This window comes from Vipera ursinii (genome assembly GCF_947247035.1).
Source record: "Vipera ursinii genome assembly, chromosome: Z".
In the NCBI taxonomy this organism is placed as follows: domain Eukaryota; kingdom Metazoa; phylum Chordata; class Lepidosauria; order Squamata; family Viperidae; genus Vipera; species Vipera ursinii.
Window position 1 is genome coordinate 23,637,455 of NC_139517.1, and position 18,389 is coordinate 23,655,843.

General features: G+C 41.9%; 2 protein-coding genes across 2 annotated transcripts in view; one reads left to right on the forward strand and one right to left on the reverse strand.

The window, feature by feature from the left end:
• LOC310649192 (olfactory receptor 14A16-like) overlaps positions 1–18,389 on the reverse strand; it is a gene marked incomplete at its 3' end in the record, with an annotated part of 233,675 nt that overhangs the window by 199,032 nt on the left and 16,254 nt on the right. The gene's annotated exons all lie outside the window — the stretch shown is intronic.
• LOC310649202 (olfactory receptor 14A16-like) lies at positions 7,357–8,298 on the forward strand (the record flags this gene model as incomplete). Its single annotated transcript, XM_083377508.1, has 1 exon — positions 7,357–8,298. The coding sequence occupies one exon, from the start codon at positions 7,357–7,359 to the stop codon at positions 8,296–8,298; it is 942 nt and encodes a 313-aa protein (XP_083233634.1).

The following is an 18,389-nucleotide window of genomic DNA, read 5'->3' on the forward strand; positions in this document are numbered from 1 at the left end:
TAAAACCTGAGGTAGGTCCCATCCGCATCAAGGCAAGAAGGGTCCCCTTTGCGCTGAAACAAAAAATCGAGGCCGAATTAGACCGTTTAGTCAGCCTTGGGGTCCTGGAACCAACAGACGGGGGAACCTGGGAAACTCCCATAGTCACACCAGTCAAACCAAATGGTGACGTCAGAATATGCGCAGACTATAAGGCGACGCTAAACCGCGCCTTAAATCCCCATGCATACCCAGTGCCAGCTGTCAGGGACGTGCTGTCAGAAATCGGGTCCGGTTCAATATTCGCCAAACTCGACCTAGCGCATGCCTTCCTCCAACTACCTGTCACCCGAGAGACAGCTGAGGCACAAACCATTGTCACACACCGAGGCGCTTTCAGGGTGAACCGCCTCCAATTCGGCATCTCAGTGGCTCCTGGCATCTTCCAGGAAGTCATGGAGAAAACATTAAAAGGAATCCCAGGTGTATGCCCCTATTTCGATGACATACTCATCGCAGGGGAATCAGAAAACAACTTAGCAGACAGGCTACAAGAAGTATTATTAAGATTTAGGGAAGCGGGGCTAAAACTTAAACGGGAAAAATGTTCTATAGGCGTCCCATCTGCAGATTTCTTAGGCTACAAAATTGACTCGCAGGGAATTCACCCCACGAACTCAAAAGTCCTTGCTATCAAAGCTGCCCCTACCCCAAAGAATAAAACCGAGCTCCAAGCTTTCCTTGGACTTTTAAATTTTTACCATGCTTTCCTGCCAGGGAAAGCAACAATCGCAGAACCCCTCCACAGGCTGCTTGACAAAGGGGCAGCCTGGCAGTGGACAACAGCCCACGAAAACAGTTTTCGAACACTCAAACAAATGCTTTCCAGCAACGCCACTATCTCCCACTACAAAGAAGACAAACCCCTCTGCCTAGCCTGCGATGCATCCCCATACGGGATTGGAGCAGTTTTAAGCCATTTAGACAGCAACGGCACCCAAGCCCCGGTGGCATATTATTCAAGAACTCTTTCCAAAACGGAAAGAAATTATGCCCAGATTGATAAAGAAGCCCTGGCAATCGTAGCAGGAATAAAAAAATTTCACGATTACCTTTACGGCCGCCCCTTTGTGATTTACACAGATCACAAACCACTGCTAGGACTATTCACTTGGGACCGTCAGACACCCCAAATCTTATCTCCCAGGATGTTGCGCTGGACAACATTCCTCACAGCATATTCCTACCAATTAATATACAAGCCTGGACACCAAATGTGTCACGCTGACGGCCTCAGCAGATTGCCCCTACCCCACATAGAACCAGACCCAGCCCCAGCGGGCAACATCTTAGCTATTCAAGAGCTCCCAGAATGCCCACTGACAGCCAAAGATATCGCTACCGCAACTTCATCAGACAAAACACTTAGCAGAGTGTTAGCATGGGTACACACAGGATGGCAAACCTCTTGCCCAGGCACAGAGTTTCAGCCATATTTCTCCAGGCAAACCGAACTAACGTCACACTTAGGATGTCTACTCTGGGGGTGCAGGGTAATCGTGCCTTCCAAACACAGACCAAAAGTACTAGACACATTACATGAAGGCCACCCTGGCATCGTAAAAACAAAAGCACTGGCCCGCAGCTACGTCTGGTGGCCTGGAATAGACCAAGACATAGAAAAGTACATTGCTGGCTGCTACCTATGCCAAGAATCCCGCCCACTCCAGCCCAGAGCTCCAATTCACAAATGGGAACTCACAAAAAACCCCTGGTCCCGCATCCACATTGATTATGCCGGGCCATTCCAGGGACAGGTCTTCCTCATAGTTGTAGATAGTTATTCCAAATGGCTGGAGGTTCTCCCGGTTCACAGCACAACGTCTGCCGCAACCATTCAAGCCCTCAGGGGAATCTTCGCAACACACGGTCTCCCCGACGTTATTATTTCAGACAATGGCCCTCAATTTACTTCTCATGACTTTCAGATCTTCACGAGGAGAAATTGTATTAGGCATTCAACATCGGCTCCCTTCCACCCATCGTCCAACGGCCTTGCGGAGGTTATGGTGAGGACCACCAAAGACGCCCTTAAAAGAATCATCACAGGAAACTGGCACCGTCGTTTGTCACAATTTCTCTTAGCCCACCATTCTACGCCCTGCACATCCACCGGCAAAAGCCCAGCCGAACTACGATGGGGCCGCCGCCTGATGACACGACTCGACAGACTCCACCCCGACAGACTGGCGGCCGAATTAACACCCAACACCCAGCCAAAAACATTCTCCAAAGGACAGAATGTTTGGTCCCGAGATTATGGGGGAAGGGATAAGTGGGTTCAGGGGGTTATCCTGGATCAAACAGGACCATTATCATACACAGTGGACACTGGGACTGGACTCATACAACGCAGACACTCGGACCAGCTCCGACCCAGGTCACTGCCCAACCCCCCTCTGCAACCGACTCCGGGCGAGCCTACACCAGCCGACACCCCCGGACCTGACGAACTCCTTCCCCAGGACCCACAACCATCTGCTGAGCCCCACCAAGAAACAGCTCCTCCAGCCACGCAACCCAAAGGGAGCAACCCCTGCCCCCGATGGTCCAGCCGAGCCAGAAGACCCCCCGCATACCTCGCGGACTTTGAATGGAAGGGAAACCCGCCATCTGTTAAAGAACCTGTTAACCATACTGTTTTAAAATGTTCAACTGTTGTTATGCATAACATACCTTTTCAGGGGGGGGGAAAGGGGGTGAATCATATTGGGAAACCAGGAGTTTCCAAGCCGCAAAGAAAAAGCCGGCCCGGCCGACATTTGACAGTTGACAGCTGTCAAATGGCCGCCCGAAGCAACGGCGCACGCGCACCGCCCAGCCGGCCGCCATTCCCGTTGACAGCTGTCAAAAGGGCTGCCGGAGGCCAACACGCACGCGCCAGATTTGACAGTTCCTGGAACTGTCAAATCCACAGTCTTCAACCCGGTCCTCCGAACTGAGCTAAGCGCTCAGCTGAGAGGAATTCCCCGACAGCCGCCGAGCTGTCAAAGTACTGTTTGTTGATTGGCCGTCCTCCGAACGGCGGGGAAATACCGCTACCCGATTGGCTGTTTGTTTTGACAGTTCGCTATATAAGCCCGGATTGTTTTGACAGTCAGCTGCCGGGAGCTGAACCGAATAAACCCTTTGAATCTTGCCTTTGGTCTCGCGTCTGTCTTTTTAAAGACAATTCAGGAGGCACAGTTCTTCAGTGGTTCTCCTCCTATCTCCTGGGACGCTCGCAGTCGGTGTTGGCAGGGGGACAGAGATCGGCCCCTAGGTCTCTCGTTTGTGGAGTTCCTCAGGGGTCGGTTCTCTCGCCTCTCCTGTTCAACATCTACATGAAACCGCTGGGTGAGATCATTTGTGGTTTTGGAGTTGGGTATCATCAATATGCCGATGATACCCAACTTTTCTTTTCGACCCCAAACCACCCCAGTGATGCCCTCGCTGTGATGTCCCGTTGCCTGGAGGCGGTTCGGGTCTGGATGGGGAGGAACAGACTTCAACTCAACCCTGACAAGACTGAGTGGCTGTGCATTCCGGCATCCCGGGACATTCAAAATGTTCCATCTCTTTCTATGGGGGGTGAGCTCTTACCCTCCGTGGATAGGGCTCGCAACTTGGGAGTCCTCCTAGATTCACGGCTTACCCTAGAAGATCATATAGTGGCCATGACTAGGGGGGCTTTCGCCCAGGTTCGCCTGGTGCGCCAGTTGCGGCCCTATCTGGACCGGGATGCCTTGTGTACGGTCACTCATGCGCTCGTGACCTCTCGCCTTGACTACTGTAATGCTCTCTACATGGGGCTTCCCTTGAAGACCACTCGGAGGCTCCAACTGGTACAGAATGTGGCCGCGAGAGTTGTCTTGGGAGTTTCCCGGTACTCCCATGTTACACCTTTGCTCCGCGAGCTGCATTGGTTACCAGTTGTCTTCCGGGTGAGGTTCAAGGTCTTGGTTATGATCTTTAAGTCCTTACATGGCATGGGTCCGGGTTACCTCGGGGACCACCTGCTGCCGGTGTCAACTCCCCTCCGCCCTGTGCGTTCCCACAGAGAGGGCCTCCTCAGGGTGCCTCCAGTCAGGGAATGCCGACTGGTGGCCCCCAGGGGGAGAGCCTTCTCTGTGGGCGCCCCGGCATTATGAAACCAACTGCCGGTGGAGCTCCGGATGGCATCAGACCTCCGAACCTTCCGTCGCGGTCTGAAGACCCACTTATTTGAATTAGCTGGTCTGGCCTGATGGGGGATTATGGGTTTTAAATTGTTGTTTTAGAATGGTATTATTGTTTTAATTGGGCATTGGTTTAATCTTTTTTTAACTTTTGTATTGTTATTATATATGCCCTGTGAACCGCCCTGAGTCCCCAGGGAGAAGGGCGGTATATAAATTAAATAAAACCTTAAAACCTTAAAATAAACATGTTTGATGACAAACAGCCTTATGTTTATAAGTGACAGTTTTCCTACTAAGTACCTGCATGTCATAAGCATTTGAATTAAAATTACCATATTAAAATCAAATCTGATGTTTTTTTAATTTTTATTTGGTGTGCGTTGGAAGAGGGGTAGTCTTATATGGTGAGTATAGCCCAAACCCTATAATTTAACAGGAAATGTAGGGGGTTGTCTTATACGCCCAGTCGTCTTATACGCCGGAAAATACGGTAACAACTTGAGAATATTTGGAAACCATCCTCCACACTGAAAGATTTTGGAGGATGATTCTTAAAACAGTCATAAAAGGAACCCTTAATCATATGACTCTATTGAGGGTAAATAACTATAGTTTTCTATATTTAAATAGAGGGGTATTAATGCTTTCTTGCATTTATTGGCATTTGTGATATATTTTGTTTCCTCAGTAATGAATTACCATTTTGGCTACCATTATATAGCACCATGCAGCATCTCTATCAGGTAACAAAATCAGTAGACTCAGGATGAGACCCTCATAATATTTTTCAATTTATCTACTTTCTAACTCACTATAACTCTATCAATCTCTCATTCTAAAGGCTTCTAGGAAGAAGGATTTAAAGTGAGAGGGAAATTTCAGGTTTACTAACTATTCCAGAGAGTCAGATTGGTACAGTCATTAGAGCACCAGGTTGGAAACTAGGAAACAGTGAATTCTAGTCTCACCTTAGGTATGAAAACTGGCTGGTGACTTTGGGTGAGTCACTTGCTCTTAGCCCAACCCCCCTCACAGTGTTGTTATTGTGGGGAAAGTGGGAAGAGGAAGAAGTATTAGAGATTTTTGGTGTTTTGAATTATTTATAAAAATAACTAAAGTGGGATAAAAATAAATAAGTAATATCATTGTTTTCAACCTTTGTACTGTATATTTGCAACAAGTAGACACCTTTTCTTCCAGTAGTCCTGAATATACTGTTACAATTTTGGTCTACATATATTTACCTGAAAAACAGCTGGAAAACAAACAAATAAATAAATCTATGGAGTAAGGCCACTATAAGGCAACTGTTCTCTGTAATTGAAAGGATAAGGAATACAACTTGTCCATGCCACCTTAGAAATTGGATTGACTCTTTGCATAATGTATTAGTTAATTTGACTGTCTGTTAATCTCATGAAAAAGAAAGTACATACTGATTCAGCTAGAGAAATTAAGTCTTATAAATTGTAATGTATTTGGCTGAAATATTTTAATTCCAGTGCATATCTATCTATCAGGTGCACAATTTTTCCATGTATTTATTTTTGGAGGGGAGAGGTTTATATCCCTGGTTCAATAGTCATTTGAGATGGAAGTTATTTATTTGGCCAATGATTAGCAAAAGAAGAAGCATATTAATACTATGGAAATAATAGGCACATTTTCAGCCCCAAAGGGAAACAGTTCAATTTTCCTAATGCAAAGTAGAAGTAGCATTCATATCTAAAGAGGAATAAAGCAAAAAAAAACCTTTCCTTTAAATTTCTTTATTTCAAGATTTGTTTAACACCTTGCTTTGGAATTCTGTTGAGACACATATAGAACTCTAGGGAATAGTTATTTAAACTCCAAATTTGTCAACTTACAAATACATATCGGTATATTTTAACAATGTATAATTCTATTAGCTGTTTGCTCTGCAGAGAGAAGAGGTGTGTGATAGTACTGCGCTACTTTATTTTTTAAAGAATGAATGATTATTTTGACTTAGTCCTCAGGATTTTTCAGCACCAGGAAAAGAGGAATGCTGGAACATAGCCCTGCTGTAGAATTTCCCATTAACGTGAGGTTTTTGTACATGTTGAGCTCCCTATTTGTCACAATGCTTCCTAATATTGTGACCTTTGAAGATTCTCAAGGTTTCACTAGGACTCATGTTCTAAATAAGTCTGTAGTTAACCAACCAGATACTGAAAGTATGGAAGGCATAGGCTAATAATAAATATCAAAATAATATTTTAATATAATTTACAATATTTAGAAATTTATTTATTTATTTTTTATTTTAATCCCATTTATATCCCGCCCTTCTCCAAAGACTCAGGGTGGCTTACAATTTAAGCACAAACCAATGTCCTTAGCAATAGCCTTCATTCTATGTATATGCCTGCTTATTAGGGCTTTCAGCCCCCAAGCGGCATTAAAATTAAAATGTATTTATTTGTTTGTTTGTTTTGTTTGAACTTGAGAGTCTATATATTGGTGTATGAAAAAAGATGAACAGAATAAAATAAAATATGTGATATAGCCTATGGATGCTGTATCTATACTGATACTGATATGTTGACAGATATGAAACAATGTGGAGACAATGGAATGAGAGACAAGTTAAAATTTGGTTGATACATCTGTTTGGATTAATGTATATTTAATACATGTTACTAAATACTTTTAGCTGGCACAATATAATAGATTCATGGGATAACTAACAATGCACTATCTTGTATTTTGGCATCTCCCCAAACTGAAGCATTATCGGTATGAAACTCAGTGGCAAAAATAGACTGATTATATTTTTTATTTCTTTCTTTGTTTGTTTTATCAAATTTATAAAGTTACCTATCTTAAAAGGATCAAGAATTCATCATTCCTGGTTTTGGCTATTACAGTGAACTGGATTTATACTGCTGAATGGTGATTTAAAAAGTAAACAGCGTATTTTTAGGGCTGGTAGTTATACGCCAGCTCCTGCAGTGGAGAACAGCCCCTTAATGCTGATGGATGGAAGACCTTAGAAGACCTCTAAATCTACGTATGTAGTGCTGAAACAAAGACAAGATGGACCATACATCTCTGGAGCACTGATGCTGGAAATACTGTTTGTTTCTACAGTGTGTTTGTTTGTTTGTTTGTTTATTGTTTTTTCTGAAAGCAAATGTTAAACCAAACATTTGTGGCTGAATTCATCCTCCAAGGATTTTCAACTGCTCGAGAGTTACAGATTTTACAATTTGTGATGTTTTTGTCCCTTTATTTAGCAACTACGGTGGGTAACATTCTCATTATCATAACAGTATCCCAGAACAATAATCTTCACAACCCCATGTATTTTTTTCTGGCTATTCTCTCCTCCATTGATTTCTGCTTCATTTCAACCACTGTTCCCAAATCTATGGACAATTCCTTGATGAACAACAATGCGATCTCATTTGCTGGATGTGTCACTCAGGTTTTCCTTGTGGTCTCCTGTGCTACTTCAGAGATTTTCTTGCTTACTCTCATGGCATATGATCGCTATGTTGCAATATGTCATCCCCTGCAATACAAACTAATCATGAATTGGAAAGTTTGTCTTGATATTACATTAATTATTTTGGTATTTGGTGTAATCAATGGAGCAGGTCATGCTGCAAATACCTTCCATTTAGATTTTTGCTCATCCAATATTATCAAGCAATATTTTTGTGATATCCCTCAGTTGTTAAAAATATCTTGCACCAATACAGAAATAAATGAGAAAATTACATTTGGTTTGGTACTAAGTATAGGTTCATTTTGCTTCCTGTTTGTATCTATTTCTTATTGGTGTATCTTCTCAACAGTTTTCAAGATTCAGCCTACTCAGGGACAGTATAAAGTTTTCTCTACTTGTGTTCCTCATTTGACTGTATTTTGTTTGTTTGTTTTTACTGTCATGTTTTCATACATGAAACCAAAAGCTTTGTCCTCACCATCTCTGGACTTTCTTTCTGCTGTTTTGTATACAACTTTACCTCCACTAATGAATCCCATAATTTATAGCCTGAGGAACACAGAGATTCAAATGTCTTTAAGGAAGATGCAAAAGAAATATTTCAGATTTCATATGTTAACCTGACTATATACAGTAGATGTTTTATTTATTTTTCCCCAGACCCTAGAAGGTTGGGTAAAAAAGAGAGGGATTCTTAATGTGATCTGTCTTGGTAATTAAAAAAAAAACAATTTTCTGTTAACATTCCAGGTTTTTTGTTTTTTTCTTTTTTTAACTAGAAATATACATGAGTAAACATGTATTTTGAGTAGTAATCCTCACTAAATAAATGCTGTGGTCCTAGTGCCAGTATTGAAATAGTTCCTCTATCTTTTTCAAGAAAGGGTCACTAAGAGTGAATATTGAATTTACGGCATTTATGAAATCAGGTTTAATTGATTTTGCTCTTTAGTATAGGAGGTTAAAAATAATTTCTTACTGGATTTTCCATAACTAAGACGTGTATTTCATTATACAGTGGTATCTCAGTACTCGTCATTAATTGGTTCTGGGAGGTGCAATGAGCACCAAAAATGATGTCTACAAATTTTTCCCATAAGGAATAATGTAAATAAGTTTATCAGATTCCCAAACAAAAAACAATGCACATTTTTAAAGCAATATGTAAAAAGATAGGTTGTATATCATTACCTTACATGAGAAATGAACCTAAAAATTAATAAATACTTAGATTAAATAAAATAATTTTTTTACTTTACTTGGACTGATAAAGAAAAAAGTGCAAAAATACACAAAATGACCACAGAAGCTACTATGTGACTACTGTGTTACCCTTTGTTTCTGCTGGAAAGGGTAGAACTGAGAAGTTCTAGCTTGCACATTGACTACCAAACCAATGACAAGTACTGGAACAAAATTTTCTCATCAAAATGCACTGGGTATCAAAGTTAATGAGTTTCAAAGCAAATACTTCCCTAATTTGTTCCATTTATCTTTGTACAAACTTAGTTGTAGATTTCTGCTACATTTTCATCCTACATTTTATTCATGATGATGCAGTGGTTAGAGTATAGTATTGCAGGCTAACTAACTGCTCACTCCAGAAGTTTGATTCTGAATGGCTCAAGGTTGACTCAGCCATCTATCCTTCCAAAGTTGATAAAATTATGACCCAAATTGTTGGGGGGGCAATATATTGCCTCTGTAAACAATTAGGGAGGGCTGTAAAGACTATTAAATGGCATATAAGTCTAGGTGTTTTTGCTACATTTTCATCAGGCTAATTCTTTGATAATCAATATTCTTTTTATAATTCCCAGTAGTATAATCATACTATACCATCTACAAATCATCTAAACATACTGTAAGATCAGCTGGCTATTTCCATCTAGTGTCTTTACCATCTGGATGTTTAAAAAAAAGTAAAATCAAATCACATCATGAATGGGGTGACATTATTTATGAGTCTGGAACTCACAGAAGACAACTTCGCCCAATCTCTGCTCAGGGTAAACTAACCAAATCACTCACTTTGTGTTTCAGTTTGATCAAGTCTTGAGCATACTATCTGCCTATCAGTAGCTTTTATCAATTCTTCCTCTCCATGAATTAACAAGTAACCTTTGCTATTTATTAATCCCATTTCTCCTTTTAGGTTTATGGGAGAAATTGGAATGTAGGATGCACATTTAGAGGGAGAAAATTGAAATAATGCATATTTAAATGAATGCTTCAGCCTAACACCTTTGACACCTTTGGCCTCTGATCACTGTTCAGCTTGGACAAACAATAGCAAATTCCAGAGAAATGTTACCTTATCATGACTCATTATTAGACTGAACATGCCAGTTATATAATTTATTTTCTGCTGCACCAGTTTTCTACAATTCTGTGAATGATTGAATAGTATTTACACAGTAATAGAAATTAAGTAATAGCTTTGATGGCAGAAAGTGTGGTGTAATAGTTTAATACACAGAGCTATAATTGTGTAGTAGGTTTTTGGAGTCGTTAACCAGACTGAACTAGTGCAACACTATTTTATTACAGGCAAAACAGAACTGAGAGTACCTGACAGAATGACAGTTCAAATCAAAGCTGTTTTCCCGCTCAAACTTAACTTTGCCTCCAAAACAGTTGGATCAGTTAAATCAAAACACATTAACTCTTGATATCAATACAAAACACCCCTTCCCCTGGATAAAGTGATTTCTTTTTCTTTCTTTCTTTTTCTTTTTTTTATAAAGATTTTAATAGTTTTTCCCTTATATACATATGTTAGTATTTCAACCAGCATGCTGTCTGGATTCAAAAGCGCTAATATATAGTCAATTCCTTATCCTTGACTCTTTCCTCCAGCCATTTGTAGAATGACTCCCAGGTTTGCTAGTATTCTGTTTCTTCTTTATTTTTCAGTCTCATCTGTCCATCTCTGTGCATTCCAATATTTTTTTTTATTACTTCTTCCTCTGGTGGTACTCCTTCATTTTTCCAGTATTGTGCAAAGACTATTCTTGCTGCTGTTGTGACATGTAGAACCAAATATAAACTTTGTTTATTAATCTTTTTTGGCATTATACTTAATAGAAAAAGTTCAGGATTAAATTCTACATGTTCTCCCAACATTTTTTTTTCTAACCAGGCATGTATCTTTTTCCAATAAGCCTTTGCTTTACCACATGTCCACCAAATATAATAATATGTGCCTGAGTTATGTTTATATTTCCAGCATCTATCTGACATATTTTTAAACATTTTTGCTAATCTTGCTGGTGGCAAGTGCCATCTACAAAACATTTTATATAGATTTTCTTTAGACAAAGTTGACATTGTCAATTTATAATTTTTCTCCCATAATTTTTGCCATTTTTCTAGTTCTATATAACCAAAATTTTTCACCCACCTTGTCATTAATTCTTTGGCTTGTTCACTTTCCATCTCCAAAATTAACAAAAAAATATACATTTTCTTAATTAATTTCTCAACAGAGATTAACAATATTGTATCAAACACAGTTTGTTCTTTATAAAACCCATAGAATTTCACATCTTTTTCATATCTATTTTGCATTTGTAGATGTGCCCACCATGACAGGTTGATACCCTGACTTTCCAATTCTTGTCTAGATTTTAATGTTCCATCAATATTTAGAATATCTCTATATGTCCAAATTTTTTTGAAGTCTACCAAGTTCGGATGTAAAAAATCTTCCATCGTTGATAGCCACCCTGGAATTTTTACATATATTTTGGTTTTAATTTTTTCCCCATACTGTTAGCAAACCATTTCTTATGTATAAGTGATTTTGGAAATACTTATGAATTTTATTTTTCCCATACCATAAAAAAGCGCGCCACCCCAATTGTAAATCGTGTCCCTCCAAATATAAGAAACTTTTATTTCTGAGAGTTATCCATTCTTTCACCCATGTTAATACAGATGCTTGATAGTACAAAGCCCACTCAGGTAGCCCCAAACCTCTGATTTCCTTAGCATCTTGCAACATTTTCATCTTTATTCTTTATTATTTCTTTCCTTGCCAAACAAATATCAAAATTAATGAATTTAAAACTTGGAAGAATTTTTTCTCAAGTTTTATCAGAATTGTTTGGAATAAAAATAAAATCTTCAGCAATATATTCATTTTGACTGTAGCAATTCTTCCTAGTATTGACAGTTGCAAATTCTTCCACTTTTTGAAGTCTAATTTTATTTGTTTCAATAGCTTTGTATAGTTTTCTTCTTTTATTGTTGACCATTTGGCTGATAGGTATATACCCAAATATTTGACCTTTTTCACTATCTGTACCTCTATTGTTACTGACATTCGTTGTTGTTGTTTTTTTGCTTATCTGTAAGATTCTTAACTATTACCTTGTGTTTTTTTTCTCTATTTATTTTTAACCCCACAAGTCCTTCACCTTTGCCCTCTTGATTGTCTCTTTTTCTGCTCTCCTGCTTGTGCAGTTGCTCCTTGAGTCATCTCTTCCATTTGCTTCTGCTCCTTACTCTCCCCTTGTCTTTGTTTCACTCTTTCACTCCTTCATCTAGAGTTGCTCTATTCCTTACTTCAAATTCTTCTGCTTTCCAGACTGAATCCAATTGATATCTTGTATTGTTCCAATTTATTAAAATGCCTTCTGGCATCAGCCATCTATTGCCTTTGGCAATCAGCTTTGTAGTCAAGAAATGATAATGTCTTCGAGTATATCTTACTCTCTTAGGTATCTGCTTTAAAACCACAATTTCTTTATTTTTATATTGTATTGGCTCATCTCTAACTTTCTGCAATACTTCATCTCTTGTTGTCTTCTTTATGAACATATACTTCTCTTGGCAGTTTATTTCTTCTTGCGTAGCTTGAGTTCATGCAAAATATTCCATTGACCTCAGGGCCACGACTTGTTATTTGGCTGGCATGCATATTTGTTGTATGATAAGAAGGTAGATAATGTGTTTAGAGTGCATATTTTAAGACAGGCATTGCTGAGAGTTTGGAAGAAGTACAGACATAAGTTAGACTGTAAGATACCATTGTGGGCAATTCCAAAACACGCAATAGAAAATATACATGCTGGTTTTAAACATGATGTGACTACGTACAAGGAGATTCTAAGCTTGGAAAGAAATGCCTGGTGTTTGAAATCATATAGTCTCTTGCGAGATGAGAAGATTGTTCAGAATTGGTTTCAATATACTCAGCTACGGGCCAGGTGGAAAGAAGATCAGAAAAATGGTTTTACAATGACTGATGAAAATCTGATAAAGCAAATCAGAAATCAGGGTCCAGCACATATTAAACGGATATATCTTGCATTGATAGAGATTGACTCAGAAACAGAACTTGTTAAGGATTGTATGATAAAATGGGCCCAAAATATTCAAGAAGTTATTACAATGGACACGTGGGAAAAGATTTGGGTGAGGAACGTAAAATTTACACAAGCTCAAAATCTAAGAGAGAACTTTTATAAAATGTTTTATAGATGGCATTTAGATCCTAAAAAGCTTGCAAGTATGTATCCGAATTATCAACCAAAATGTTGGAGGTGTGGTGATGAAGATGCAACATATTTTCATGTATGGTGGACTTGTAAAAAGGTTAAGGCCTTCTGGATAAAAATTTGGTGGAATATGCAGAAGATCTTCAAGCAAAGGATAAAGTTTTGCCCGCAACTCTTCTTGTTGGGAATAATCACAGATGCTACGGTTGTGGACACTAAGTTGATGTTGAATTTAATTACGGCAGCAAGACTTTTAATAGGTCAGTATTGGAAGAAAGAGGAACTGCCGACCATAGAAGAATGGACTTTAAAGGTTTCTGACCTGGCAGAGATGGCAAAGATCTCGGCTTACTTGAAAGATCACTCGCAAGAACGTTATATTATGGAATGGAGAAAATGGATTGAGTATATCCAGAACAAATATAGGGTTAAGAAGTTTCATGTAGCATTTGAATAAGTCTTCCTTCTCTTTCTCTTTCTTTATTTCTTTCTTTTTTTATCTTTTTTCTATATATATTTAATATCATTAAGGTTTGTATTATCCTATACAAGCTAGAGAGTGATGGATTTTAGAGTTTATGGTTGTTAGTATATGGTTGTTTATGATTGTTTTTTTTATACACCTTGTATTTAGCTCTGGGAAGTCGGGGGGGGAGGGGGGAGGGGTAGGGAGGGAGGGAGAGGGGAGGGGGAGGGGGGATTGTTAAAGATAAACTGTATGTTAAAACTTTTCAATAAAAAAAAAATATTCCATTGACCTCTAATTGAATTTCTCGTCTATCTGCCTTTAAAGCCTCTTCCAGGATGTCAATAATCACCACTGTTATGTTTTCTTCTCTATCCTCAGGAATATTTTGAGATCTTAAATAGTATTCCGCCTTTTCCATTTCTAGAATCTTAATTGCGCCCTCTAAGTCTTCATTTGCTTGTTCTAGTTTTTCATTTTCTTATAATAACATTTCCATCTTTTTATCAATGTCCTCCGATTTTTCTTTGTCTTTCTGGATTCTCTGTTCATTTTTAATTATCGTTTGATTTTGAGCTTCAAATTTTTCCTTTATATCCAGGATTTCTTGACTTACAGTCTCAAGTTTACTCTGTGTCTCTTTGTGGTTTTTTTGTGTCTCTTCATGATTTCTTTGCATCATCTCTTGATTTCTTTGCACCATTTCTTGAAGCAGTTTTAATGAGGTCTGTGTTTTGCTTTGGGCAGTGCTTATTTTCTCACGTTGCAACATTGCTTCAATAGATCCCTGTGTTGTTGGACTAGATTGTCCTACAGAGGGCGCAGAAGAGGTTTTCTTCATAAGTCTGGTAATGTTTAATGAACTCATTTTACAGCTTACAGTCTAAAACCAAAATAGTATCTGTTTGAGTTTAGCCAAAGTCAGCAGAAGTAACTTTAAAAAGTTACTTGTAATCTCACAACAAGGTACTTTTGTTATTTGCAGGTGTCTCCTCAAGGTCAGTTATGAAAGCATTTTTTCCATTTCCTTCTTCTTTTCTTTTTCTTTTTTCTCCATTATGTATTAGTACTGTTGGGTTTTTTTGCCACTAGATGTCCTCCTTGGCTTATTTATCAATGTCCAATATTCTTTTTTTAAAAAGCACTTCCCCCTCTTTATAATTACCCACTGCTTTTAAATTTAGTCCTTCTTTACTTTTCAGCCCTTTCCCATCAGGGGCTCAAGATTTATAATCCCCAAGGAGAAAGAAAGAAAATTATGGCTCACCCAGCCTCAGCATGCAGTTGAGAGTCAGCTGTTTTGCGGTGCTTCCCTTCCTGCTGGAGATGACTAGGGCTGCCTTGGCTCACCTGGCCGCCTTTCCTCCACCTTTTCAGAGGGGTCTTCAGTAAGCTCCAATAGGCTGCCGCCTGATCCAAGCTCCTAGAGGGTCCCTCCTTCTTCGATGCCCCTCCAGGGCAACTTTCCAACCCTTTAAGGGTTGCTGGGCAAAAAGAAACCAGACTGGAAAACCGGAGTGCTGGCTTTTTCCACTCATCCCATTGGCGACCAAACAGGAACTCCTGGATAAAGTGTTTTCTTGTACATTTGATGCACATAGTCTTTGAGGTAGACTGGTGGGTTATGAATTCTGCTGGAATGTCACAAGGCTGTTTGGGTTTCCAGATCGACTTGTCGGTTGTCCTCACTGGGTAGAACTGTGCCACTATGTCTGTTTGAGTCATTTGATGGCAGACATGGTAGACTTCTGCCGCTATGTCCATTTGAGTCTTTTGACAGAAGAGGCAATTCAAAGATCTGTGGCATCTCTGTCTCTGCGAACACACTCTCAACAGGTGTGGACAATGCTGGAATAGTAGCTTCACCTGATATGTCTACAGTCCTTTTGAAATCTCCTCCAGATCTCTGATTTTCTGCTAATTCCACAGCTGGTCAATGTGGCACCAGATCACATGACCATCATTCAAGGCCACCTCATATGATAGTGGCCCTGACACTTTAATAATTGTAGCACCCACCCAAGGTGCCCCCTACCCATAGTTCCTAACCCAAACATGCTCACCCAGCTGTAGATTCCTGGGAGGCTTGGGTTGTGCTGTTTCTGCAGCAATTCTGAAGGTGGTCTAACTTTGTAGTGAGCCAACGTCTCCATAGTAGCTCAACTGGGATGCAACCTATTGTGGTACTTGGCATCATGTGCTAGGACAGGAGAAAGTTTACTAGGTGATGATTCCAGTCTCCCATTGTCAGCCTTTTGAGAGCCTCTTTTGTGGATGTCACCATCTATTCAGCTTGGCCATTGGAAGTGGGATGGAATGGAGCCAAAGTAGTATGTCTGATCATATAGTGTTAAGGAAAGACTGGAACTCTGCTGCCATGAATTGTGTACCATTGTCTGACACAATGACATCCTGCAGACCGTGTGTAGCGAAGAGCCTGCACATTTTCTGGATAGTCCTGGCAGTAGTCATAGATTGGACAGGTACTACCTCTAGCCATTTTGAATAGCTGTCCACTACAATGAGGAATACTTGTCCCTGAAACAGACCCGCAAAGTCAATGTGTATGTGGAGCTTGCATGGTCTCCCAGAAGTGCCCAGGTATTTGAGACATTTCTGGTCTGTTCTCTTGGCAAATCTGCCATCCCCTTACTTGAACCTGTCACAAACGTCCTTGACAATGAACCACAAACAGAGCTAAGGAACGAGTGACAAGGTTTATTCTTCCGACACACAGCAAACTGCAATAAAGTCAGTGTTGCCAGCATCCTGCTCCAACGTTCTTTGGACACACCCCAACCCCACCCCTCCAGAACAAACTGGCATCCACCCACTACCTCATAAAGACCCCGCCCATCGCCCTGCATGCCAGCCTCCCTCCATGCACATTGTTGGCACCCCGTAGGGCCATCTGCCAGGTAAGCCTCATCCTGCCCCTCCCTATGCCACCCCAGCCAGCCTCTCCCAGTCCCCACCACCTGCACTGTGCAGCCCTTTACCCGTGGTCACGCCCCCCCACCAGCCCGCCCTGCCTCCAACACCCAAAACGTCCCCACTGCCTGAAGGTCCGGCCGAAGGTCCGGCCGAGGAGAGGGGCAGTGCAGGCATGGCCACTAACTGGCCGGCATCTGCCTGCGGTGGTCTAGTCCATCTGGCTGCCTCTCTATCATACTGTTCTGGTCGGAGGGAGATCTGCAGGCCCTGCAGAACCGCGGCGCCGAAAGGACATGGCACAGGCGCAACCGTCCTCCAGCCGGTGGCCTCCCACACTGGTCCCAGTCGTTCAAGCGCCACATGCCTGTTCCATGCAGGCGCGTCCATCAGCCAGTCGGCGGTCACCTGCAGATGCTCCCGCTGTTTGGGCAGAGGCACAGCCGGCAGCTCCGGTGCTGGCCACTCAGACGCCCTGCAGACGTGCAACCCAGGTGTGGGCATCAGCTGGCCGGCGGCGGGCTGCTGCAGCTGCTGAAGGTCAGACGCCGTACCCGGCCAGCAGGAACGAGGGGGAGCTGCTCCTCTGTGCTGGTACGGGGAACGGCTTCCGGAGACGAGAAGGGGACACCGGAGTCCGGCCAGCACGTCGGAGACAGATGGGCTGGCGTGAAGAGGTGTCCCCGACGGGTGACAAGCCGGTAGGGCTTGACAGTCGGCTCCCCCTACCAAAGCTCTTGGACAACTGCTTCCCATTTGGTGTCGTATTGTGGAAGTCGTGAAAATGCATCAGCGAGGAAATTCCGTCCCCCCGGCACGTATTTCAATATGAATTTGAATCGCCGGAAGTAGATAGCCCAACTGACGTGTTTAGGCGCCAATTTTCTTGGCGACTGCAGGACCTCCAGGTTCTCATGATCTGTCCATACCTCGAAGGGGTGGGCGGCCCTCTCCAACAGATGACGCCATGTCTCCAGGGCCGTGTGCACGGTGAATGCCTCTTTCTCCCAAATCGCCTATGCATGCTCCGAGGATGACAGCTTCTTGGAAGCGTAGGCGCATGGTTGGAGTGCACCTTCCACATTTCACTGCAACAACACCGCTCCCACTGCGACATCACTGGCCTCCACTTGGACCACATACGGTATGTCTGGGTTGGGATGCGCCAATACCGGTTCCCTAGCGAACAGGGCCTTCAAGGACTTGAACGCCTGTTGGCACATGGTGGTCCATGCCAACTTTGACCCAGGATGTGGTTTCTCCCCAGTCTGCCACGTATGTGTTGTGACTCAGGGCCAGCCTGTGGGTCCGACAGCCGGCTCCGATGTATCGGATGACTCAGATGTGGGGGAGGAGGGAAACGAACCGGCTGATGATGATTTGGAGGCTTTGCAGAGCCCTCAGCCGGGGACCTCTTCTCAGCTGCGTGAGCCCGAGAGTGCGGAGGAAGATGACCCACAGCTGGCCCTGTTCAAGGACGCCCGACGCAGGAGGCAGTCGAGCAGGAACAAACAAAGAAAGGCTGTGAGACTCCTCGGGAGGAGGCACAGGGAGACCACGCCCTGAGCTCTCTATAAAAGGAGTGTTTGGGGAGGGGCTGGTTGCTGAAAGCAACTTTTCCGCTTGAGAAGACAAGCTCTTGTGTTTTTGTTAACTGCGTAATTAAATCTTGGCAGATGCCTTTTAGCCTTGGAAGCTCTCCAGTCTCTTCTTCTTAAATAGGGGTTTGCCTTTACAAGGCCAGAAGAGGGCTGGTTCAGAACAGTTTGCTTTCAGCCCCCACCCCTTATTACTACGATGGAGCAGCTTCTTGC